The sequence below is a fragment of the Gymnoscopelus braueri genome (assembly GCF_963280865.1).
Source record: "Gymnoscopelus braueri genome assembly, chromosome: 11".
NCBI classification, from domain to species: Eukaryota; Metazoa; Chordata; class Actinopteri; order Myctophiformes; family Myctophidae; genus Gymnoscopelus; species Gymnoscopelus braueri.
In genome coordinates this window covers 46,034,834-46,061,167 of record NC_137613.1, presented here as the reverse complement: position 1 = coordinate 46,061,167, position 26,334 = coordinate 46,034,834, and the positions used below count along the sequence as shown (strand labels likewise).

Genomic DNA, 26,334 nt, shown 5'->3' with positions numbered 1-26,334 from the left:
ACTTGTGTTTCAAGAAGGGTGTGAATCACCAGGGGGCAGTTCCTGCTCTGTTGTGTGTGTGTGTGTGTGTGTGTGTGTGTGTGTGTGTGTGTGTGTGTGTGTGTGTGTGTGTGTGTGTGTGTAAGGGAGGGAGAAATGTGCCACCACTCTATCTCTCTGACCCGCAGGTCGTTTGAAACTGTCACCACGTTGCTTACACCTGTTGCCATTCCATTCGCTCTTCGCTAGTGCCCAGGAGTGATTTATGATTGTGCACAGTTTCTCAAACAGTGGTCCACAGACCACGAGTGGTCCATAGCATAATTAAAGGTGGTCTATAGTAAAACAATTTATTTTATATATATATATATATATATATATATATATATATATATATATATATATATATATATATATATATATATATATATATATATATATATATATAGCCACTTTGTTAAAGATCACAGAAATGTATCAAATGTTTAAATAATATCAGTCCATCAAATTCAATCAAATTTAAGAAAGCGTTTGAACTAATATGTGTATTGTGGGGAAAAACTGCATTTTTTATGTCTTTTCTTTTTTAATGCCAAATGTTGGCCCTAGAACATGGACACTAGGGTCCATCCCAGCACCTGTTGAGCCAGTTGAATCTGGTTTATTCCAGTTTTATCTGGTTTATTCCAGTTTTATCAGGTATATTAAGTGTTCGTGGTTCACTGTCCACTGACCTGCAGGCTGAAGACGAAGTATCCGCTGAGGCTCTGCTCGGCGATGACGTCCTCCATGGTGCGCAGCGTGGTGCCCAGGTAGGAGTTGAGGAGCTGGGTGGGCAGCAGGCCCACCGACGAGGCCACCAGGTAGTTTGGCAAGGACACATCTGTGATCTGCAACAAATCAAATACATGACACTGATTAGACCCAGTGGGACTCAATCTTTTAGGCCACGGACCCCCATGAACTCTTGAGTGAAGAAATGGACCCCCATCGATGCTGAGAGTGAAGAAATGGACCCCCATGAACGCTGAGAGTGAAGAAATGGACCCCCATGGACTCAGAGTGAAGAAATGAACCCCCATGAACTCTGACAGTGAATAAATGGACCCTTGTGGACTCTGAGAGTGAACAAATGGAACCAAATGGACCCGTAAGGGTCTCAGAGTTAAGCTGGGGACCTCCTGGAACCCCCTGAAAGGACCCCACTGAATTAGACATTGATTCAATATGCAGACAGTCAGTTTGAGAACTTTCAGCGCCCTAGGGATCCACCGATTGGGACATTCTGGGCCGATAATGCCGATGTTTAAAATGATAATTTGAGGCTTGGGTGGGGGCTCGGGTGGTGTTCAGATGGTGAAGGGGTAAAGTAGCTGCCCACCACCGCGAAGTCTAAGGCGTTTTGAATCCACGTGGTGCATCCGGCTTGGCCGGTCGTCTATACAAACACAATTTGGCGTGTTCGGGTTGGGAAAAAGCCGGACAGGGAGGGTAATCTTTGTCACTGCACGTACTCCTACGGGCTGGGGCGGTGCCTGTCAGTGTGGAACGTCGAACGGAAGATTTACTGCTCCATTCACTTCCTGGTTAACTTATTACTTAAAAATCCTGTATCTCGGCTTGTGTGTTTTACTATGTAGGCACAGCATCATGTATGACTGCTATTATTTGTTTCTCAACAATTACCCATGGATGTATTAAGAGAACAATTGTTTTAGGGCCCACAGCTGCTTATCTACTGTAGATATACTGATCTGATCTGAAAAGGTTGAGAACAACTGGACTAGTTGGTGAAACCCCTAGGAGAAACAGTAGGCTAGGTATAGTATAACAGAGACTTGTCTTGTTCAAGTTCACGTGCAGATGGTGCACGGTCATCTCTCTGCCTCTCCCAGCTAAACACCAGCTTTCTGAGGTCACATTTAACCTTCTTTTTCTGTTATTTACAAGTATGGAAATTCAAAGTGTCCGCGTGTGGAGCGCATGTTATGTGTAATGTCACTCAACGTCCCTGTGCCGCCGTCTAAATATAAACGTGTCTGTGTGTGCGTGCGTGCGCGTGTGTGTCTGTCACCCTTGAACACCAATGAGTGATGACATAAGCTGGTGTGTGTGTGTGTGTGTGTGTGTGTGTGTGTGTGTGTGTGTGTGTGTGTGTGTGTGTGTGTGTGTGTGTGAAGATGCGACCTTCGCATTCGGTACACTGTGACTCCAGTGTTGCTGATAGCGCTGTGTTTGGGGTGTGTGTGGGGAGGTGTCATGGCTCGTTGCAGCAAGACAGAGTGTGTGTGTGTGTGTGTGTGCGCCAAGATGTTATCTAGGTTAAGTCAACACTCATGCTTAACATGTAGATCCAGCATGAATGTCTTTCCCTCCATGATAAATCCAAACCCACCTGCTGTTAGCCTGGGTTGGGGCACACTTTTATTGCACCCTCATGTCCTTATGAAAGCCTAGATCATCTGGCTGATGTCACTCTTGGGACAAACAGGCCTAGATCTCAGTGTTTCTCCTTGACAAATTATCACCAATATGTCCACATCATGTGTAAACAAGGTAGAACTAAAATCCCACCACCTATTCCAAGGGCTCCCAAAACCGTTCCATGACAAGGTCCCTTTTTTTCTAACCTTCACGATTAACCCATTAAGACCTGAGGCCAATTCTAAAAATGTTTTCTAAAAAAATAAAATAATAATAATGATGAGTTACAAGTGTTTGCTTTAAAAATGTATTGATATTTTTGAAACGATTTTTCAAAAATAGCGGATCTACAAGTATATCTTGTATATCTGCTATTTTTGAATAGCCAAAGAAATCTAAAATGACACAGATGCGTTCCTGGTCTTAATGGGTTAAAGTAGGATTGGATCGTTGATTTTCTTTGATTCTTCACTCGCATCATCATCATTGTGACATACATTTACCAGAACATTGACAGAATAATAACTTATTATATAGTAGCGTATTCTAAAATTATGGCTAGGTGGCAGATAGATTGATTGTAGATTGAGGCCTGGACAATTTTCTTGAATGGGTTCAAAGCTAAGGAAAACTTTTAGGTCGAAAGCTGCTACTTGTCAGTAGTGCTCAAACATTTTCAAAATCATTTACCATTTTTGCTCCCTTTGTGTGACACTGACGACAAAGTACAAAACAGGGCATTCATTTATGAAAATAAAAACATAAAACGATGTACAATGCAGATTCAAGGTTTCTGGCCGACAGCGATGATATATATCGTTGCTGTTCGGGCAGAAATCTCCAAATGTTTAACTTTTTGTGTGTTTTCATAAATGAACGCCCTACTTGATCATACAGTACTACAGCGTCACACAAAAGTATCAAAAGTAGCAGATCTACAAGCGTTTTGAGCTTGTAGATCTGCTACTTTTGCTGTTTTTCAATTTGAATCTTGAAAAGCAACAGTTTGGGGACATATGAGGTTTCCACCCGACAGAGACGATTTTTTTTTTTAACTCCCCATTCAAGTCTCCTATTGATCAAAAAGTCATGTTAACCCATTAAGACCTGAGGCGATTCTTAAAAATGTTTTCTAAATCCTAATAGTTTTTTGAAAAAAATCAAAAAAGAATGTTTCAAGATTTTTCAATAATATCAGTGGTTCTCAAACTTTTTTTTGTCAAGGACCACCCAAAACGATACGTATTTGGCCGCGGACCCCCCATCTCCAAATATTGTGTTCCAGGGACCCCCACCAGAAGCAAATATTTGAGTTAAAAATGTATATATATAGTCAAAGATTTGCACACATTTTCACGATTTTATTTAAAAAAAATTGCAGATCTACAAGCTCATAGCGGGGCACTCGGTGCCTCGCTATAAGCTTGTATATCTGCTATTTTTGAATGGCCAAAGAAATCTAAAGGATTGAATGGGTTAATTCACTGGTTACACAGGGCCGTGATCCTACAATTCCACTACTGTTTATATAATAGCTTATTTATTCCCCAGATTAGGCTCTTGTGAAGTCAGTCAACTGTTTTACTGTCAGTATCTTTTTTTTTCTTCTTTTTAATGCTTAAGCCAAACAGATGGTTTTCTCCTGCATGACTGGATTAAATGACCTTTGTTTTTTTTGCGCCGTGGAAAAAAAAAAAGGGGGGGAACTTTGACGGAGCGCTGTCTCTCTGTGCGTCCAAAGGTTAGACGCACCCAGTCAGCACGGGATAAGAGCAACCGGGTCTCAACGACAGGTCTGGGGACCACCGGGGGGTCCCCAGATGGACCCTCTACGAGTCTGTAACTCTGGGTGTACAAGTGGAACCGAATGGACCCGTTCAGTTCCATTTGTACACTCTCTAGAGTTAACCCATTAAGGCCGGGAACGCATCTGTGTCACTTTTAGATTTCTTTAGGCTATTCAAAAATAGCAGATATACGGCTCATAGCGCGGCACCGAGTGCCGCGCTATGAGCTTGTAGATCTGCTATTTTTGTAAAATCGTGAACATTTGTGCAAATCTTTGAATATATATATATATTTTAAAGCGTTAGGATTTAGAAAACATTTTTTTAATCGGCCTCAGGTCTTAATGGGTTAAATAACACAATTTTACCTGGCAGATTGTGATTCCATAATAGTTTAAGTCAGGGATTGTCATATTACACCTCTAAACCTGTGATGTGACAATTAAGTTGATTCTTAACCTTTTTTTTTTAAATTCCAAGCACCCCCAGTGTTGATAAGTCCAAGGAGCCCCATTTGATTACATTCTTTTATCTCTGGGACCCACATTTACACTGTAAAATCCTATAGAAAAAAATGTAAACGTTGAAAATCACTGAACTGAACTGAACTACTACTGGAAACCCCCCAATCTACTGTGTTACGGTTGGAGTTACAGGAGTACACTCAGTAACTCACGTACTCCGAGACTGAGTGTGTACAAAATGGAACCAAATGGACCCGTAAGGACCCCATGGAGGACCCCACCACGAGAACGAAACCAGTGGCGGGTGGGATACGGGCTAGTCGTTCCCGGGTGGTGAAGCTATCGCTGGTATCTGACGGCTGCACTTGACCTTCTCGGTCGTAAAGGTGAAAGCCGAGCGTCGCGGTCCAAGGGGCAAACCTCTTTACGTTTGGCCCGCGTTCCTGACCCCCCCCCCCCCCGTTCCTGACCCCCCCCCCCCACCCCTTTATTCAGTCGTCCAGACCTTAATCAACATGACAGGTTTCAAATGACTTTACCCAGACTTAACAGACGAAACCTTATGAAATAGAGATTTGTTTAATCCACAAGTAAGACGCGCGAACGCGGGAAGCGAACGCAGCTCAAAAATAACAATAAGAAGAATAGAAAGGAATGAGCAATTGTAGAGAAGTGGGTGGTACAGTTAAATTAGTGAGAACAGGGCCGCCACAAGGCGGCTCCATACCGCTAGCCCCATTTGTTTTTTTGTCTTTTTTAAATTGTTATGTTTGTTTGTTGTGTTTTTGTATCTGGCTCTGTTTTTCTTAAAAGTGCAAATTAGTCATTTGGAATCCCATGTTACAGCATAGCTAGCTAGCAAGAAGAAAACTAAAACTGTCCTCAAACTAAGGCGTTTTCAACTTGCCATCCGGCCTGAAATATGCACAAATGACATGGAATTCTTAGATATCCCAATAGATGAACTCGTGTAGATGCTTTTAGATGTGTTATTTTTGACTGTAGCTGCTATATTTCTCTCAGAGGAGTGTAATTAGTCACCCAGGGGCAGGCGGATTTCAGCCACACTGTAGTGCACTCTGAGATCTGTCAGCAGCCAATGAGAGCGTGAGTCACATGGGGGCGTGGCTGCACACCAAGCCCCCAGAACCCAGTGGTTTCATTGAAGCCAAATGGACATGCTGGCCATTCATGGTACTGCAGGCCTGGGGCCTCAACATGAACGAGCGAAAACGGTTTCGACCAATGGGCTCGACTCACGAGCGTGCGCACGTGCTTGCGCACGGGGCTGCGCGCTTCTGTGACGCAGAACGCGTCACTTCTGTGACGAACTGGTGCCCTAAATAGGCCGCGCCCACAAAATATCCAACCCGGAAGAAGGGGTGATTTCGGCCCATGCGCTGGGTGAGCAACTCAATGCAAGTGGATGGGAGGAGATTTCGGGTGCCCTCTCTATTATTTTTAACTCTATGCTGCACACAGGCAGTGCACACAATACTGCACACAGACACACACACACACACAACCCGAGCACGGTTTCATAGTAAGCTCCACTTGCGCGGAGGCGCGCCTCCTTCCGCCGAGTTCGCAATTAAGACCTGAGGCCGATTCTACAAATGCCATCTAAAATCAGTAGTTCTCACACTTTCACGATTTTTCTAAAATGTTCAAAAATAGCCGATGTACAAGCTCGCAGCGTGGCACAAAGTGACGCGCTGCGAGCTTGTATGTCTGCTATTTTTGAATAGCCAACGCAAAAATCTAAAACGACCCAGATGCTTTCCCGGTTTTAATGGGTTAAAATTGTTCTATTTCAGTATTAATGTCTGTTTGGTTTCCCGTCTATCCAGTGGGGGGATAGTACCTTAAGTGAATTTACTTGAGTACTGTACTTTAGTTATTTCTTTCTTTTTTTTATACTTCAACTCCACTACATCTCAGAGGCTAAAATTGCACTTTTTTCGTTGTCAACTCAAATTTTTGCCATCTTTAGTTGCTAGTTATTTTGCAGATTTAGATTATTATTACAAAACATACATTAAGTGATAAATGATTACGTATTATGAATCTACCCAGCCGCACATAAAAGTCATTAAAATCATCCCCACCTTTACCAGGCTGTAACATTAAAGTGATGAACACATTAATGCATTACTAATTTCAATCCAATATTGTGAAACAGTTCTGCATAATGACAACTTTTATGTTGGGCAAGTAAGTCAGTCTTGCCGAGCCATGTGGCCCACAGCTCCTGTTTCTGCAGCGTGAGGCAGCTTGATGCACTGACTGTACACCCTCTGGACATGACGCTAGTACTGTATGTCACATGATGTACAAGTTAGGGATGGGACGATAATCGTCATCATCGTTTGTCGTGATAAAAAAAACGCTCACAATAATCATATCGCAGAGATTAAAATTTGTCGTGAGATAAGTTCGAAAATGTTGAAGATTTACTTTCACACAAATGTTCTCTTCTAGGGGGTCCCTGGCACAAAATATTTTCAGACGGGGGTCCGCGGCCAAATATATCAATTCCTTAGCACGAAAAAGGTTGAGAATGAATGCCTCTACAGCAGAGATCTTCAACAGGGGGTCCGGGACCCCTAAGGGGTCCTCAGAGATACTACAGTGGGGCCGCCAAATCTTTGTGTGATATGATTTTTTTTTTTTACATTGACCACATTTTTACGTTAGCCCCTAGCATCCCTTTTCTGAGGAGAACGTAAGCCGAAAATAGCATCTACAAGCTCACAACGCCTCGCGCTGCGAGGCGTTGTGAGCTTGTAGATCGGCTATTTTTGGCAAAGAGGTAAAGGTGTAGAAGAAGTAAAAAAAGAAAAAGTTTAATCTGAAACACAATTTGATACAATAGCCTACAGAGGGGGTCCCTGCTTCATCTCTCTCTCAGCTAAGGGGTCCTTGGCCTGAAAAACGTTGAAGTATCTCTCTGCTTCCCCTTCCGACAAGCGCTGGAAGGCCGACAGACAGACAGACAGACAGACAGACAGACAGACAGACAGACAGACAGACAGACAGACAGACAGACAGACAGCTTGGACTCGCGGAGGGAGAGGAGAGGGCCCAGTTATCACGCCCTATAGACACTGCAGCCTTGAATTAGGCCACGGCTCCTCGCACATAAAGCTCAGTGTTGTTGGAGGCTCTTTTGTTCCAGCCGGTGAAGGGAATGTCAAGAGCGGGGAGAGTCTTCACCCAGGGACCAGTAAGAGCCAGGCAGGCCGCTGCCAGAAGCAGGCTAATAGGCTGCATCTCTCCCTCTCTCTCTCTCTCTCTCTCTCCCACAACCACCCTCCTCCTCCTCCTCTCCTCCTTTCCAACTCTCACACACTCTCCTCTCCACCCCTCTTAGGCCAGTTGTCAAAACGTTTTTCATATCACGGACCCCTCAAATTAACCACGTTAAAAACCCCTGTAGTCTTAAAGAGAACTGAACTTGAGTTACGACTGTACTTTTAACACTTCTTTCCCCGTCTACGACCAAACGTCTTCGCCAAACATAGCCGATCTACAAGCACACGATGCGTCAGCTATTTTTTGGTTAATGTTCCCACCAGAATATGGATGGACGCGCTGGGGTTTAAGTGGTTAATACAGTATGTGTCTGCCCCCCCCCCCCCTTACAAGATTTGTGTTGTTAAAATGTTTCCAAAATATTCAAGATTTATAACATTTCTTATACGTTTTTATTTATTTTTGATGGCAGACATAGATCTAGTCGGCTATTTTCAAATAGCTGATGTATCTTAAGGTTAAAGTGGTTAAACTGATCTTGATGCAATATCAGCTAATTTAGCTGGGGACTCCCTGGAACGCCCTCAAGGACTCCTCCTCGAGCGGACACAAAATATCACAGGGCCGGTGTGAGGCCTTGTCTGGTTTGGAGGTAGTCCAAATTTTTTAAACATGTTGCATAAACATAAAACAGTGACAATAACAAATCTACAAACCTAGGGCGTAAGGACCTCCAACTACGCTCTCGCGTTGTGAGAATTGTATAGTCGAGGTAATTAATGTATATTTTTATTTTGTAACAATAATCGAAATCTACTAAGTAACTCTACTAAGTAAACAATTGCAGTGGAGTAAAAAGTATAAAGAAGTAGAAGTATAAAAAGTGTACTTAAGCACAGTACTTGAGTAGATGTACTTAGTTACTTTCCACCCCTGCTCTGGTGATGAATTCAGCATCTCTTCACCACCTCATTACGTAGGATAATGGATGGGAGGCAGACTGACCAAGCAATGATAAATACCTGTAATAAGATACAGTGGGGGGGACCTGAATATGTCCAACTCATCCTCAAAAAGGGCCACAAAAGATTTTTTTTCCTCCACAGCCAGGCCCGTTGTTTTGCTAACGGTTGCAGTCTTGGGCGTGGTTTCAGGTTACAACCCCCCCCCTCCACCCCCCACCCCCAGCGATAATGCAACGGCGTGCACTTCAGCGGAAACATGCAAGGGACGAGGGGGTGGGGGGGGGCACACTGAAATGTAGCCTTGTGCGCGGAGAGAGCGCTCGCCAAGGACAAACAACCGCATAACTCATAATTCCACCGGCAAACCGCTAAGCACTTTTTCAACCCGGTGGCCCTGTTTTTTTGGGAATGTCATTGTAGGGCGAAGATTGTCACATTTTATCAAACATCTTGCCCCCCCCCCCCCCCCCCCCCCGATTCTCGGAGACCCCTCTACGTCTTTTGAGGCGTTCGCCGGGTGGATCGTTGTGAAGCACAATATTCCATGATTTTTTAAAGGTTAGTAGAAGAAACGCTCGCAAGGAAAGCATTAGACAATGTTTTAACTCTGGCTGTCAATGAGTTCAAATATAAAATGATTAAGAATATAGCCTGTTTCGGCCATATTATATTATTTATTTTGATTATTGTTACCGGTCATTGTCAGTCATTTCTTTGTATATTTATGTTTTTTTGTCATATCTGCCCTGTGCAGTTGTAGTTTCCCAAAAGGCTAATTTATACAGTATGTTCCATTGTTCAATGCCAAAAACACAATTAAATCATTAATAGACAGTCAATCGTCAGCAAAAATGTAATGATGGCGACAGCCCTAACATTGGACCAGCTGTTTGGCGCTGCCTTGAAATATGACTTGCGGTTTGACCTTCAAACACACGCACCCCCTTGGCTTAATGGCTTCCAAGAGAAAATGTGAAATACCAGGAATGTTATATAATTTATATGATTAATATCGCACGATCATGGTTGCCTTCATCTTAGACCTTCTCGGTTGTTTGCTAGTGTAACCAGAATGCATTGCTGTCCCCCTCAATAAATCAAGGTCAGGTCTGGGCTATAGTTCAAGTACACTGCGACCGTTGCAAATCCTGGCTGTTGGGTAGAAAAAACGTGTATGTTCAAAACTGTTACCTTTCAGGAAAAAAAAAAAAAAAGAACCAATGGCTCCAATGTACTGTAGTTATTATTTAGTCAAAAGCTCTAATACTTTTCTTTGGTTCAGTATTTATGAAACCCAGGGACACACTTTCAACTTGGCACCACAATTCTGGCTATGTTATTTTGGCGAAAAGTTTGAAAAACACATTTATACAACATGTTGTGAGCTTATAGATTGGCTATTTTCGCTTCTTTTGCACGACACAATGAAGTATAATATAGGGCAGGAATTTATGAAAAGACTAATAATGGAGATACAAGGTATTTGCACGACACCGACAAAACACTCAATTAGATTCAGCGAGACAAAAGTTGAAGCATCCAGTAAGAGTGAGAGCGCGGTTCATGTGGAAATATCAAGACATTTATAAATATACCCGTGGCAAGCCCCTACCCTAGCTCTGGCCCGGTCACATCCAAGACAGCTGCAATACCACTCACGCACACGCACACACACACACACACACACACACACACACACGTATTACTATACTTGCGAGGACATCAAACATTTTAGGGCGGCGATGTTGTGAATGGCATTTAAAAAACAATAAGTGGTCATTATTAACCCTAAAGCCAAAAATAGCAGATCTACAAGCTCGTGACACGTCGCAAGCTTGTAGATCAGCTATTTTCGGGGGGTGAAAACGGCACGCAACTAAGTATAAATCAGATATTAACCACTAATGCCAACCCTTAAACCTAACCTCTAAATCTCTGATCCTCATCCTAACCCCATAATCTGAATATTTTCCTAATTGTGAGCCCTAAACTCGCCAAATCTGTTACCTAACCATAAACCATTTGTCTTGTGAGGACCAGGAAGGATGGTCCTCACAACGTCTATCCATCAAATTGTACTATTGCGGGGACATTTGACCCTCACAAGTATATTAACGTAAGTGTGTACACACACACACACACACACACACACACACACACACACACAAATGCCTTGCGTTGGCAGAGGCAGCGCGAGGCATTTTTCAGCTCGGGGGGGATTTGTTGACCGAGAGCTGGAAGACCTTCATTGGGTGCAGTTCTTCCAGATTGTCCGTGGCCTACATGAAAGAGACAGCCCAGCAGTAGCTTTAGGATGCAGTAGCTCACAGCGTCTGTTGAACGGAGTCCCTCATAGCTACAGTTTTCGCTCTGTATTACATTATCTCCGCGGAATATAGCGGATCGACAAAGGTTTTCTCAGAAAATGGATGCTGGGGTTTAAAGGAGTAGTTCACCCCAAAAAAATTACTTATTTTCTATTAATCACACCCCATGAAGCCTCAATTCATGGAGATTCATTTTTTGTCACATTCCTAAGCCAATAATTTGATTACAAGGTCATCGGTCAGTAGGAGACTCAGTAGGAGACTCTGAGTGAGACTTAGTTGGTCATTAAATTATTGGCTTAGGAATGCGACAAAAATTATAAAAATCTCAGCTTCATGGGGTGTATAATTGATAGAAAATAACTCATGTTTGGGTGAACTACTCCTTTAAGTGGTTAAACTACTATGTAGTTGAACTACATAGTTTAAATGAGCATGACACCCTAGGGTGATTTTGTAGTTAGTTATCGGGTTCACGTTAAAAACTACAGCAGATTGAAAATATGGCAAACAGCTGCAGCTAATCAAATGAATAATGGGCGTGTTACATTCAGGTGTCCAGAGCCATGGTTGTGTGTCAATGTGCAAGCAGTCGTCAACAGTATTGTGAATGCACACTGACACGCCTAAATCTAACACACCCTCAATTTGACAAGCTGCAGCTGTGTTGCTTACATCAGTGGTTCTCAAAGTGGGGGGGGGGTTCGCAGAGGGTCCCCAGCAAAAGTAGTTAACATAGCATCACAATCATTTTAACCACTTTATCCATTTATACGTTGGCTATTCAAAAATAGATACATCTGTTATGTTACATCTGCCATTTTTGTAATGTTTTAAAAAAAATATCGGAAATGTTTGGACATTTTTTAATCATTTAGATATATATATATTCTTTTACAAATCTTCTTTTCTGGGGGTCCCTGGCACAAGAACATTTCAGATGGGGGTCCGCGGCCAAATACATATCAATTCGGGGGGACTTGGAATGAAAACGTTTGAGAACTACTGATTTAGAAAGCATTTGTAGAAACGGCCGCACGCTGACACGCCTAAATCTAACACACCCTAAATTTGACATGCTGCAGCTGTGTTGCTTACATCAGAGTCAGTGTACTATAAGGGCAGTCTTAGGTTACAGTCACACATGTGCTTCAGCCAACACATCTGCAACACATGCTGAGGCGTCAGGCGTGTCCACTTCCCATGCTGGGCTGCAGGCAGAGCAGGCAGAGCAGCGCCGGTGTTCCGATGTGTAGTGTGTTTGACTTACGTTGGGAGTGTTTGGCTCACTGAAAGCAAACTACGAGCAAAATAATCGATTCATGTTAAAAAAAAACGCCTGATTCTTATGATCAACAACTCAAAATTGATTAAAATAATTTCCGTCATCGATTCGTGTCAATTTATGTTGTGTTTCTGCATCAAATACAACTACACCTAATCTAAGATACCATCAAAGCCAATCATTTTCAAATCGAAAGTTAGCAGAAGATTCAAGCAAAATAGCTGCCAAGTGGGGTCAACGCATGGTGCTTCTATCCTATTGGTTGGCACCCGGTCCAGGTTCACAATGTTGGACGCAACGCTTCACACGTGTTGGACTTCACGTGCTTCAGCGCAAAAACCCGCTTCTACGGGACACTCCGCACTCTTTTTTCTCATATAATGGAAGTGAACAGGGAAGCTGTCACGTCTGACGCGTCTGAAAAGCATGTTTTTTGTTAGTTTTTTCTCCAATTAATTTGTTATGCCAATTAATTCCTCCCGGCACAGATTTGTGTGTTGTCACTGCTGTGGTATCTTACTGACTCACCTACCAGTGAGGAGCCCCCACCGGGAGGGCGTAGAGCCTTCGTCCTACTCCTCCCTGCTGACAGGTGCCGCCCCAGCCCATAAGAATACGTGCAGTGATCGGCTTCCGCCCGGCTTCCCTCCCCCGGACACGGGCCAATTGCGTTTGTATGGACCCTCGCGCCGGTCGCACGGGCAGTGGATTCGAACCCACGACCTCCGTGGTGGTGGGCAGGCACTTTACCAATGCGCCACCCGAGCGCTTGAAACGTATGTCTGACTGTAGCCTTAATGCGGCCGGCCATGTTTTGAACCCTGCTGTAGTTTTTTAAACTGAACTGGAAAACAACCCCACTTTAAAGAAGGGGGGTACGAAAATAGCAGATCTATAAGATCTTATAGATCTGTTATTCTCAGCGTGCGACTGCGACACTGGGCCTGCAACAAAGTCAAAATCAGGCTCCAGCGCTGGCCTGTCTTTGGCGACACGAACATTTCCACACAGATAAATGACAGTGAAGGTCTCAGATAGGAGGACGCGCTGTCAATTCCCTCGCCTGTTTTCACCTATTGTTGCTCAGACCGCAGGCTTTGTCAGCTCTCCCTGACCCCCGCGAAGGTCACGCTCCAAAATATTCCAGCTATGGGAGGATCCCCAGATGTCAGGGCTGGAACTCTTTAGTCAAAGCAAGGATTTTCAAAAATCTACTGAATTTCTGGGTGATTTTTAAGAAGTAAACTCTGCATTACGTTATTATGGTATTAATATGTCATTTGATTATGGGACAATTTAAAAGGAACCCGCCTTGATTCAATCAATATTCCACATTCCAAGGTCATTTGTAATATCAAGTAATGGCCTTGGTATTTGACATACCCCAGTTAGATCCCTGATGATCTAACATACATTAGCATTTTAGACCTACATGGAATATGGAATATAGCAGCTTTTCTTAATTATTCCATCGAGCACTTTTTCGATTAATCGAGAAAGGTGTTTTTGTACATCTTTTTTATTTTATTTTTATATATCAATAAATCGACTTGAAAATAAGTCAAATGGATTTTTTTTAAATCAACTAAATCAATTAGTCTTAGCCACTTAAGCCCTGCGTATATTATACATGTGTCATACAATGGCATAAGCACAGAAATTTAGAAAATTTGTTTTGCATTCGTTTAAAAATCAATTATTTTGTTCAAATTAATTGTTTTTCATAATTGATGATTATATTGGTTAGTTTGATTAACTGTTGAACCCCTAATTGCGATATGATGATATAGTAAAACCACATTTTGAATAAGGGAGTATTCTGTGGTCCAAGGGGGAAGGGAAATTGCTTTTACAGCTTGCCCCAGGTGATGGCTAGTCAGATGGCTTTGATGAGCGTACAGGGGGGAGCTGTTAGGGGTCAAGTCAATTGTTCAAGGGCACTTCCGGCACGTAAGGCGGGCATGCCGAGGGTCGAACCGGCGACCTTCTGATTCCAACTCAGTTCGAATTTTATATCTTTCAACAGTCTAAAGGAAAATGATTCACAAAGTCATCTCTCCTCTCTCGGTTAGCTTCATTCTAATCTCTCAAGACAGAGTCTGCTAACGGCAGGATCTGTCAGCGCCTTAAACATGTGATGTTGTTAGAAGGAACAAAACACAGAAGTGCCCGGAAGGTAGTGGACTGAAAAGGGGAGGAGCCAAACCCGAGTTCCTGTCTAACACAAAAAGGAGGTTGTGCCCCCTTTTTTTTATTTTTTTTTATGGGTTCCCAGATTTTCTTAATTCAGGAGTCTCATTCCAAATATGCATAAATCAGGGGTACAGTGGGTACAATGTTGAACTGTGCACAGACAGTTACACCTGTGTTTATAACACAGGTGAAACAGCCTAGATGTCGTTGTGTGGCGAAAATAGCCGATCTACAAGCTCACCACGCGTTGTGAGCTTGTAGATCTGCTACTTTCGGCCTGGATTAACGTGCGTGCCAGACCTCATACATACACGAGAGGCCTAATCACGGCCACTGGGGCTGGGAAATAAGAGAGCGATGCGTCCTTCTAAACCTGTTCTCTTCTGCTGTGCAGCTCTGCGTTTAAGGGATGAAGAGTGGGCGACTATGCTTCCCCCGAGGCACACAGCTATAGAAATATCAAGCATCTTGCTGACTTAATGTACGCTGGGTATTTTCAGTCAACAGGCAACAACACGTAGCTATATGTAGCCATCTATTGCTATGATAGATGGCTCTCTCCTCTCCTGTCCGCTGGTTGTTTTTTTTCTGAACAGATATATATATATATATACACAGGCATATCCTACATAACAGTGGTTCTCAAACTTTTTCATGTCAAGGACCCCCAAAATGTATGTGTATTATTTGGCCACGGACCACCACTTGAAAAGATGTTGTGCCCATGGACCCCATAAGATAAGATTTGTACTGTTAAGAAATTTCAAAATATGTTCAAAATTCTTCCAAAATGTGTGTCAAACATAGCAGATCTACAAGCTCGCAATGTGTCGCATCCTGAAGCACTGTGAGCTTGTGGTTTGGCTATTTTTGAAAAGATATATAGATATAAAATAGGGAAAATGGGGGAAAAGTGATTGGTGCTCGTTTTGCTGGGGACCCCCTCAAAGACACCTGAGTCTTTCTTGAGAAAAATTCAAAATATAAAAATAAAAAAACACGAAAATTGCTGGCACTGGGGGAGTACTTTATGAAAATACTCTGGCAGTCAAAGTAACATACTTTTTTATCTATACTTTTTTTTTTTTTTTTTTAATTAAACACAATGATTATTATTTTATTATAAGTTTAATGTTCTCATATAGATATTTAATCAAATGTTAAGATTTTCACATTTATTTAAAGATTTTACACTTTTCTTTTTTCAATATATGGGTGAAAACATCAGTGGTCGACGACTCTCAAAAACTCGGACCCAAAACGGTGTCATGGGTTGGCCTCTAATTGAGCAGGGTAATCAGCCAGTCTAAATTATTCATGCCATGATGAGTGAAGGTCATGTGAGTCAGGTTCAACTGTAGGAGTGCAGTATGGTGACCTTGCTGTAATACTGTGTTTCAACAGGGAGACAGTATATACTGTAGACGGAGACTAGATCAACTGAGCTGACTCCTTGCCTATGGACTTTTTAAGCCATTAAGACCGGGAACGCATCTCTGTCTGTGTGTCATTTTAAGATTTCTTTGGGCTATTCAAAAATAGCAGATATACAAGCTCATAGGCTACGAGCTTGTAGATCTGCTATTTTCTGGAAAATCGTGAAGATTTGTGCAAATCTTTGAATTTATATATTTTAAAGCACATTTTTGACTCAAAACTTTGCTTCTGGGGGGTCCCTGGAACAACATATTTTGAGACGGGGGTCCGCGGCCATATAAATATCATTTTTGGGTGGTCCTTGACATGAAAAGGTTTTGAGAACCACTGATAAGTTAAACCACTGATGAGCTTGTAGATCTGCTATTTTTGAATAGCCAAAGTATTAGACAATGGTTAAAGTGGTTCAAATCTAAATTGACAGATGGCTTTCCCGGTCTCAATGGGTTAAACCAGTGGTTCTCAAACAGTGGGCCGCAGGGGATATTGCAAGTCGGAGCCCTTATCCATTGATTGATAATTCAAATAAACATGATCTGAAAAGGGTGGGCCGCAAACACTTTCAAGATTTTCAAGTTTTGATCGAGAGAAGGTTGAGAACCACTGCCCTGGACGGTATATCTATTCTGGGGGGAACATTCGGCCAAAATAGCCAATCTACAAGCTTACAATGTGTCTGCTATCCACTCCAAATGTTCTCCCAAGAATAGGGACACTAGGGCAGGGGTCTTCAATGTTTTTTTTGGTCCAAGAGGTTAAACCTCCCCTCCCCACCAATCATAAAGTTGCTGGTACCTGTGTAACTCTAGATAATGAACGGAGCTGATTAGAGGTTCAACTCACTGCTCCTCAGCATCATGTGGAACAGTGGTGTGTGATCTGTTACAAGAACAGAAACCTCTTATCTCCATTATTTTAACTTGTGTTTTTCCGTAAATTAACGCCCTACTTGATCATACTACAGCGTCACACAAAAGCATCAAAAGTACAAGCTCGAAAGCGACACGTTTCGAGCTATTTCTGAATTTTTACCAAAGTATAACACAAGGCTTAAGTGGTTAATGTATGTTTTGTAATAATAATCTAAATCTGCACGGTAACTAAAGTTTTCAAATGATTGCGGCGGGCGGAGTCAAAAGTAAATGTGAAGTACTTTTACTCTATTTGAGTTAGTTAGCAGTAGTTAAGTAGGTAAACTAAGTACATTTACTCAAGTACAAATTCGTACTCGAGTAAATGTACTCCAGCACGGACGTGGAGCCTACTTTCAAAAGATTGTAAAAGTGTGCCAAGAGAAGAAATGGAACAGCACTTAAAGGTTGTGTAATAGATATGACACCTCGAGCGCTACAGTGAGCCGCACAACCTAGCCCAGTTATTTTGGGAGTTCAGAAGAAGTGTCCTGAATAAAGAACAACTCCAACAGACACCAGATTGATAAAATAACTGATGACTCCGGGCTGCTAAAACAAAGGGTCCCAATGTGATGGAACTAATACAATGGTCTTCAAACATTTACAAGTCAAGGAAAGGACCCCCCAGTTAATATGTATTTATTTAGCCACAGACCCCCACCTGAAAACATTTTCTGCCAGGGGGACGAGAGAAGATTAGTGTAAAAAGTTTCAATCATTTTGTTTGTCCAATCTGTATAGTGGAGTATATCAATACAATATACTGTAACTTATTCAATTATTCAATCTATTTTGTCTCCCTGCTCTTTTATTGAGACATTTAGATCGTGTCAAAGGTCATGTCTCACCTAGACACAGGATCTCCACACACATTTTTACCTGGTGGTTAAGATTCAATACTTTATCTCCTGAGTAAGCAGGCAGGCTCTATTAGCTCAATGGTAAAGAATGTCAGCACTTGCGCAGGAAACCGGGTTCAAAACATAGTGCAGCTTTAAAGTGCTTACACAGCTATACAGCTATATTAACTAAGTTGGCTGAGGACCCCCTGGACCCCCCCCACCCCCAAGGAACCCCCGACCCCAATTTGAGAACCACTGCTCTGACCAGACACGAGATTGATAAAATAATTGATGTCTCCGGGGCTGGTAATTATCACTTATATCACAATACTACGGGGAATTGGTCCCATGAGCTTAATTCTGGGGCGGGGGGGGGGGGATAGAGAGGCCATCTGGTAATCATAAGGTCGGGGGCTTGCGGTGCTGGTTTTGTCCCCAGCGCCCCCCCCAGCTCGCCCATGATGTGTACTTTCATGTACTACAAGATTTTTCAAAATATTTCAAAAATAGCAGATCTGCAAGCTCGCGCTGTGAGCTTGCAGATCTGCTATTTTCAAATAGTCAAAGCATAAAATATGGTTTAAGTGGTTAAAATGATTGTGATGCTACAGGGGTTGTAGTTAACTGGTTCCCAAACATTTTCCTCCCCCCCCCCCAAATTGACACGTATTATTAGGCCGCGGATTCTAAAGGATGTTGTGCCACATGGAGAGATGCTTTTTCAAGCTCTTTCAAAAATATTCCTAATTTTTCCCGCATTTTTCAAAAATAGCACATTTACAAGCTCACAACAGATTTTTGAATAGCCTGAAATACTGTATAAAAAGGGCTTACGTGTTTAAACTGTTCATTCGGGGACCCCCCCCCCCCAAAGGACCCCTGTGGATCCCTGGGCCACATGTTGCGGACCACTGGTTTAACAGTATCAGGAGCAGAGCTACTGTACTGGATGCAGAGGTCATTCCAGGTAATGGAAGCGATGTGTGGACAGAATTACTCCACTAACATGATTTAACACCTAACTCTGGCTGTGGGCTCACTTGTTTCTGGGGCTTAAAGGTACAGAGACGTGAAAGGTTACACCCCCCCAAAACAGGGGTCTTCATCAGGTTTTTTTTTTCAGGCCAAGGACCCCTTAGCTGGGAGAGAGATGAAGCATGTTGTATAAAATTGTGTTGCAGATTCAACTTTTGTGTTTGTTTTGATTGTTTACACATTTATTTTTTCTATTAATATCGTGTTGGATTCATGTTAATATGCATTTTCAGACATTCAACCACTAAAATCCTTGACCTTTGGCTCTATACTTGGTCTGCTCGTTTATTTTTTTTGTCCTGGGATTTTGAGACTTTACTTGGTCCTTACAACACTAAGCGTTCCTCCCTGTTTAACCCGGCGTCCCTATTTAAAAAAATAGTACATCTACAATGTAGGCATTTAGCAGACGCTCTTATCCAGAGCGGCTTACAGTACAAGAGTGAGATGGGAATAAGCGAGAGTAAGCATGGTCGCTAGTCAATAAACAAGGTAAATAATCACATAAGAGTACAGAGAGAACAATGCAGTGCCTCATGGAAACTAGGATACCAGATAAACAATAAACTTAGCATCTGTGTAAACAACATGCTATTGAAATAGCACAACAATGACGTGGCACGTTATGAGCCTGCAGAGCGGCATTTTCATGTGGCACTGTCAACTACGCCAAAGTACAAAACAGGGATTAAGTGCTTATTAAGTGGCCCTCTCACAGGCCAATGAGATTCCGGCACCTGCGCCAAAAGAAGTGCTCTTGAACGGTTGCCATGAACTCTCACAAACCTGAACTCTGTGTGTGTGTGTGTGTGTGTGTGTGTGTGTGTGTGTGTGTGTGTGTGTGTGTGTGTGTGTGTGTGTGTGTGTGTGTGTGTGTGTGTGTGTGTGTGTGTGTGTGTGTGTGTGTGTGTGTGTGTGTGTGTGAGAGAGAGAGAATATGCAGCTTATGCCACATGACTCCCTGATACTCAATGAGATTCTAATGGAAAGGTAGTGATGCTTAAGCGAGAGCCAGGTGGACAACCTTGTCCTGGGGTGGGAGGGGGTGGGGGTACTTGCTAAGACGGCTAAATACTGCAGCATACTCCTGCAACCGATGACAAACCATTTTTTTTCGGCTTGGTCTGGGCTTCAGGAACCGAAGAAAGTTTGGCGAGGACTAAAGTGTTTCATACTCGCGGCATACCTGCGGCTCCGCTCTGTGTTGAGAAAGTTCTACCCACTCAATCTATACACTCCTGGAACGGTGGTTTTACCACAGATCTTCACTGTTTGTTTACATCAAACTCCTAAGTGTTTTGACATAATTTGTCTCGAAGATTTCGCCGTTTGTGGCGACAGACACAGTGGACAATGTGTGTGGTTTGTACCTCCTAGCCTCCTCAGCCAACCATTCTTCAAAACTGTCCATGGTACGTTGCTGGCAGACAGCAGAAATACAAATACTATACATATATATAAATAATACAAATACTATACAAATCATAACATAATTGCATGTCTGACCAATCACACAATGTTAAGCTAGCGGAGGTGTTCTGCTAGTTAGAAAATCTTGAAGGTACAAGAACTGCCAAACTGAACTGAACATAAGCATGGCAGTCCTTTACCCCTTTAACAAAAGGTTGACGCAGACATCGCAAACACACATTAACACCTTTACCGCCGGGCCCGTAGTTCTACGGGCCGTTAAATCCAACGGTTAAGCGCCGAGCCCGTAGTCCTACGGGCTGCGGTCTTTTCGCGCATGCGCGGTCCGGGTGCACTTTCGGAATTTTTTTGATCCACTTCCGTTTCCGGTTTGATGACAGGAAATAGAATTATTTGGGATCCGGTTTCGACGATCACGCCCGCTCCCATTCTACAGACGAAACTGAAACTCAATTCTCTTCCTGTAGTTTTTTCTCCTCGCATTTCACTGTTTAACGTAATCCGCTCTAACTACAGTCATGGAAGTCCGTTTGACATGCGGTCTTCACTGGGAGATACAGGGAGATCTCGCGGACGTAAACAGACCGTTCACGGCTCAATCTTAAGGATTTTAACAAGATCTATGGCGACATGAAAAAAACAAAAAAACAACAAAAACACCTTGGCAGGTGAGTACATTATTATGAGATTAACCTCTGGCGGTGGATGTGTTAAAACGCATCACAGACATCACATACTCACCGAAAAAACTGCATTTTGGAGCCCGAAGGGGATGGGTGTGAGTCTCGCTAAGGCCACGACTTTGAGTCCGCTCCCGCCCTCCACCACCCGTATGACGGCGCTGAGCTGCTCGCTGTTGCCCACCTTGTTCAGCACCCAGTCCGTCAGCAGCCGCTTGCACGCCAGGTGCGCCACGAAGGTCCCAATGAGCACACCCACCATGACCAGTCCCAAGCCCAGCACAAAGCCGTAGAGGTAGCCCGCCGCCACGTTGAGCACGATGTAACCCCAGCCGCACGGGAACGACACAGCGATCAGGCCCACGATGAAGAGCATGGCGCCCACCAGGCTGTCCAGGCTCTCCACCCAGAGGAGGAGGTCCTTGAGGTACTGGCGCACCAGCGCCACGGAGGAGAAGCACACGGCGGTGAGGATGCACGCCAGCAGGGCGCTCTTGAAGCAGCAGGTGGTGATGCAGCATGGGTGTCGGAACTCGCCGCCGCCGCCGGAGGCGAACGAGGTCCCCGCCCCGCCGGCCTCGCCGCCGCCCACGCTATCGGGGTTGGCGTCGGACTTGACGCCGACGACCCCCCTCTCGTCGAAGGCGCTGCAGATGAGGATGTCGATCTTGTCACACGACTCGTCCGCGGCGGTCCTCTGGAGCCAGCGGTTGAGCTGGATCTGCGCCTTGCCTACCGCGTGCTTCAGGAGCTTGGAGAAGAGCTGCAGGGTTGTGGTGGACCCCGATGTCCACATGGTGGTGGTGGTGCCCCCCCCCCCCTCGAGAGCGATCCTGAGGGGCCGGCCGGAGCTCAGGCGAACCGTCTTTAACCTTCTCGGCTTCAGAGCTCACTGGGGAGTCTCGGCGACACCCGGGCGTCCATTTCTGTGGAGATCAAACGAATAGAATTTCAAACACAGAATAACTTCACACGGTATTATATATATATATCGTTGCTGTCGGGCAGAAACCTCTTATCTCCAACATTTTAACCTTTTGTGTTTTTTGGTAAATATTAACACCCTACTTGATCATACTGCAGTCTCACACAAAAGCATCAAAAGTATATTATCTACAAGCTTGAATTTGAGCTTTTAGATCTGCTACTTTTGAATTTGAATCGTGAAATGTAGTACGTAAAGTTTTGGACATGAGGTTTCCACCCGACAGAGACGAGAGAGAGAGAGAGAGAGAGAGAGAGAGAGAGAGAGAGAGAGAGAGAGAGAGAGAGAGAGAGAGAGAGAGAGAGAGAGAGAGAGAGAGAGAGATTGTTTATTACAGCAGATTATATTAGAAGTGGCAACCCACAGAGGCTGTAGACATTAATCCCAAAACGATGAATCTGATATAAGCACTTGTATTTACCTTGGATACACTAGTTTAGTTGATGCAACAGTTAATAATCGAATTGATAACAATAATTTAAAAATAATTTGTTTGACAAAATAGCAGATCAACAAGGTCACAATTGTGAGCTTGTTTGCAATTTAATTACATATTAATTATAAGGAAATCTATTAGAATCGTTCTCACATATGAATATAAAAAAGGCCCTTTTGGATTATTCGATGAATTAAAAAAAAAAGTAAATCGATAGAATAACAGCTAAGATAATCGATCTCTAATCGATCTCGCTATAATAGCTGCCAGCCCTGCTGCACTAGTTGGACTTACATGTCAGTTCACACTGACAGTTCACACCTGTAAAAAGTCTAAGCTTATAACCAGAAATCAACGCCCCCTTCCCCACCGCACCCCCCAACTATCTACAGTACATATTTTTTTTTTTTTTTTACTACTACTACATTATTACCATATTATTATTGTTTGTCTTTAAATGTCTCGATGAATTGAATACACAGGAGGACCACAATGGAAATAAGCCCTTTTAGTGTTATCCTTTTACTAAAAAGGTTTTGTATAAATTCGTACCACTGTACCTTTCTTGCAAACTGTTAATAACGTATTCGGTCCCTCAATCAACACACAGTACACACACACACACGCTTACATAGACGGTCGGTATGCAGTCTGTCCGGAGGAACACACGGCATTCTGTGCTTCTTTAAAACGTGGACTCAACTGACAGGAGGAGGAGGAGGAGGAGGAGGAGGAGGAGGAGGGGTGGGAAGGGGGTCGTGGAAGGAAAGAATAACACGATCCGTTAAATCAAACCCCCTGGTTTCAAGTGAATCGGTGCAAAACTTTTTTCCCCTTGGTTCGCAGTGGAACTCAGATATTTTACTTAAGTAAAAGTAGCAATACCACAATATTAAAATACTCTGTTACAAGTAAAAGGCATGTGTGTGTTCAAAATGATACTTGAATAAAAGTACCAAAGTATTGGAAGTACCCAAAGTAAAAGTACTAAAATGTTTGAAAATAGCAGATCTAAAAGCTCACGATACGCGTTGTGAGCTTGTAGATCGTCTATTTTCAAATAGCCTAGGTATAAAATAGGGCTACAGTGATTAATGTATGTTTAATAATATAATAATTTATATCTGCAAAGTAACTAGTAACTCAAGTTTTCAAATAATCGTAGTGGAGTAAAAAGTACAATATTCACCTCTGAGATGTAGTGGAGTAGAAGTAAAAGTACTGGAAATAAGAAATACTCCTGTAAAGTAAAAAATAAAAAATAATCCTCAAAGGTGTACTTTTAGTACAGTACTTAAGTACAGTACTTGAGTAAATGTACTCAGTTACTTTACACCACTGGGTTGTGCTGTCTCCTGGTTGACTTGGGGTCTATAGTAGCTCCTTGCTTCCGGAGAAGCTCCAGCTAAAACCAACGGTTAGCATCAACAATCAATGCAGCGACAGTCACTGCCTGCAGGGACGTGGTGGTCCTCCTCCTATCCCCCCGCGGACCCACGGTGGTCCCATCGCAGCAGACAGCCAGCAGCGATCAGCGGGGCGACGGGCTACAGTCAAGCCGAGCCAGGCGTCCTCTGCAGCGGCTCTCTGTCCACCGTTAACCCGCCGTACGTACAAACACGCACAGTCACATATAGAAGCGGCTATATACAGGATATACAGTCGGATACAGAAGCCCCGTTTGTGTTGTTGTGATCCAGCAGCTGTGTCGTGTGTGTGTTTTGTATTAATGTGTGTGTGTTGTTGCTGCCGTGTGGTTACACACACCAGCCACTGTCTGTCTGTTTGTGTCCCACAATGCCACTGGAACCCCACACCACCACGTGACCAGTAGCCAATCACCGATGACCATCACGAGAACCCCGAAGGATCTCGCGATACACAGACGCACGCACGCACGCACGCACGCACACAAGCACACACACACACACACACACACACACACACACACACACACACACACACACACACACGCACACAAACGCACACACACGCTCTTCAGAGGCTCTGGGTTGGAAATGTCCGACTGGCCAATCAGAGCAGAGTACCGATTGCACGTCTCCGCCATAGAGCGTCGCAGTTCCCGCCCACTTCCTGTTTTTTTTGGTGCCGGAAGAAAAAACTCAATGCATTTTTCCATTGACATTTCCAAAAATATTTATATCTATTAATTTAAGCCTCGAATCAAGCCATCACGAGATGACATGAATCATGACCATAAAACGTTTTTTTCTGTGATTTTTTTAAATTTTATATTTAATTATATGATATACTATATTTAATAAATACCCTTTGTTTTGCCGTTTTCAACAAAACAAAAAATCACAGAATCAAACGTTTATGGTCATGATTCATGTCATGTCATGATGGCTTGATTCGAGGCTTAAATTAATAGATATAAATATTTTTGGAAATGTCAATGGAAAAATGCATTGAGTTTTTTCTTCCGGCACCAAAAAAAACAGGAAGTGGGCGGGAACTGCGACGCTCTATAGAGGTATAATATAACGGTCTCCGCCCTCCTCGTGAAAGTACATTCCGTTATCAATGTACTGCAGATCCGGCCCAGAGCGGAAACGGAAACAGTCTCTCTGTGTGTTCGTGATCGACTGGATACAGTAGGCGGGATCTAGACTGGATCTGAGCACTGAGCAGTAAAATTGTAAATATATAACTAAAGAATGTAGAGGAATGGTTAATTTGATGATCTGAGTTTCACTGTGTTTTTTCACTTATTAGGGACCAGTCGAAATTTACAGAAGGGGGTCCCTGGAGGAAAATAGGGGAGGGTCATGGCTTTCTAATTTTAGTCCAAGGGAGGGTCAGCTAATTTGACTTTGAATCAAAGGGAGGGTCATGCAATTTTGAATTGATAAAATAGTCCATTTTTTATATACCTTTTAAGTACAGCAGAACAGTGGTCAATGACCCCTCTCTATTTCAAAGGATACAAAGAATTCAAATCAAGGCATTAGGCATATTGGAGAGATGCATTATCCCAATTTCCAACACAGAGATATCCTCTTTCAGGGCGCGCTCCCACCAAGAGTTGGCTGGCCGCTGTTAAACGCAGGTTGTGCGCGGCCACAGTTTTTTGCAGCCAGCGGATTCTAAAAAACGGGAGTGTCGCGCCTGTCACTCACTTTCAGGAGCCTCGCACCGCCTGTGCCTGCTGCCTTGAGCACCATGTTGCTTCCTGAGTCTTGAGACGGTCCGCCTTCGACTCACCCGATTGGACAGAGGGAGAAAATCAGCGCCTGCCTCCAGCAGTTTTATGCTTAGTCGCGGAGAGCAGATAAACGCAAGGTCTGCGCGACTAGCGGAAAAATCTGCTCTTGCGTGAATCAACGCATTTGCATTGACAATGCATTGGCAGATTCTGCAAACAGCGGCCAGCCAACTCTTGGTGGGAGCGCGCCCTTAAGTGTGTTTTTGTTGCTCATAGAATTACATACACCAGGTAGGTTACAATGACCAATTTATAACTGGATATTCATAATCATTTGAGGTAATTCTGTGCATGTGATTAATTTGGACCACAAGTTTCCTCGAGTTGTCGATTTGATCCAATGAAATCCAATGATATCCAATGAAATCGACAGGAAGTGATGCCCACAACGTCCTAGGAAACTTGTGGATAGATGCCAGCCTAGATCCATAAGTAAAACCAGAATCATCAGGCCATAATTGCAGGGCTGCCAACATTGGACTGTCAGAATCCAGGAGCCACACGCCCATAACTTTTGAAGGAAACATCCGGAGACAAGATAAAATAAATCCCATACAATTTGGACCCAAGGAATAAAGTGGTTATTATTAAGATTCAAGCACATCTTGACTCTATATATTAGGGTACAGGACAAAAACAGCACAAAAAAAACTGAGCTGAAAATGT

At 43.3% G+C, this 26,334-nt stretch overlaps 1 protein-coding gene across 1 annotated transcript in view; it reads right to left on the bottom strand.

The window, feature by feature from the left end:
• Window positions 1-24,200, bottom strand: part of tmem64 (transmembrane protein 64) — a 38,301-nt gene extending 14,101 nt beyond the window's left edge. The window contains exons 1-5 of the mRNA XM_080441575.1: window positions 23,769-24,200; window positions 23,629-23,679; window positions 23,071-23,141; window positions 21,080-21,944; window positions 714-869 (exon numbers count right to left, since the gene is read on the bottom strand). Of these exons, the coding sequence (XP_080297701.1) occupies window positions 714-869; window positions 21,080-21,814 (891 nt within the window). The 5' untranslated portion in view covers window positions 21,815-21,944; window positions 23,071-23,141; window positions 23,629-23,679; window positions 23,769-24,200. The remainder of the gene's footprint in view (window positions 1-713; window positions 870-21,079; window positions 21,945-23,070; window positions 23,142-23,628; window positions 23,680-23,768) is intronic.
• Between the last annotated feature and the right edge of the window lie 2,134 nt (window positions 24,201-26,334).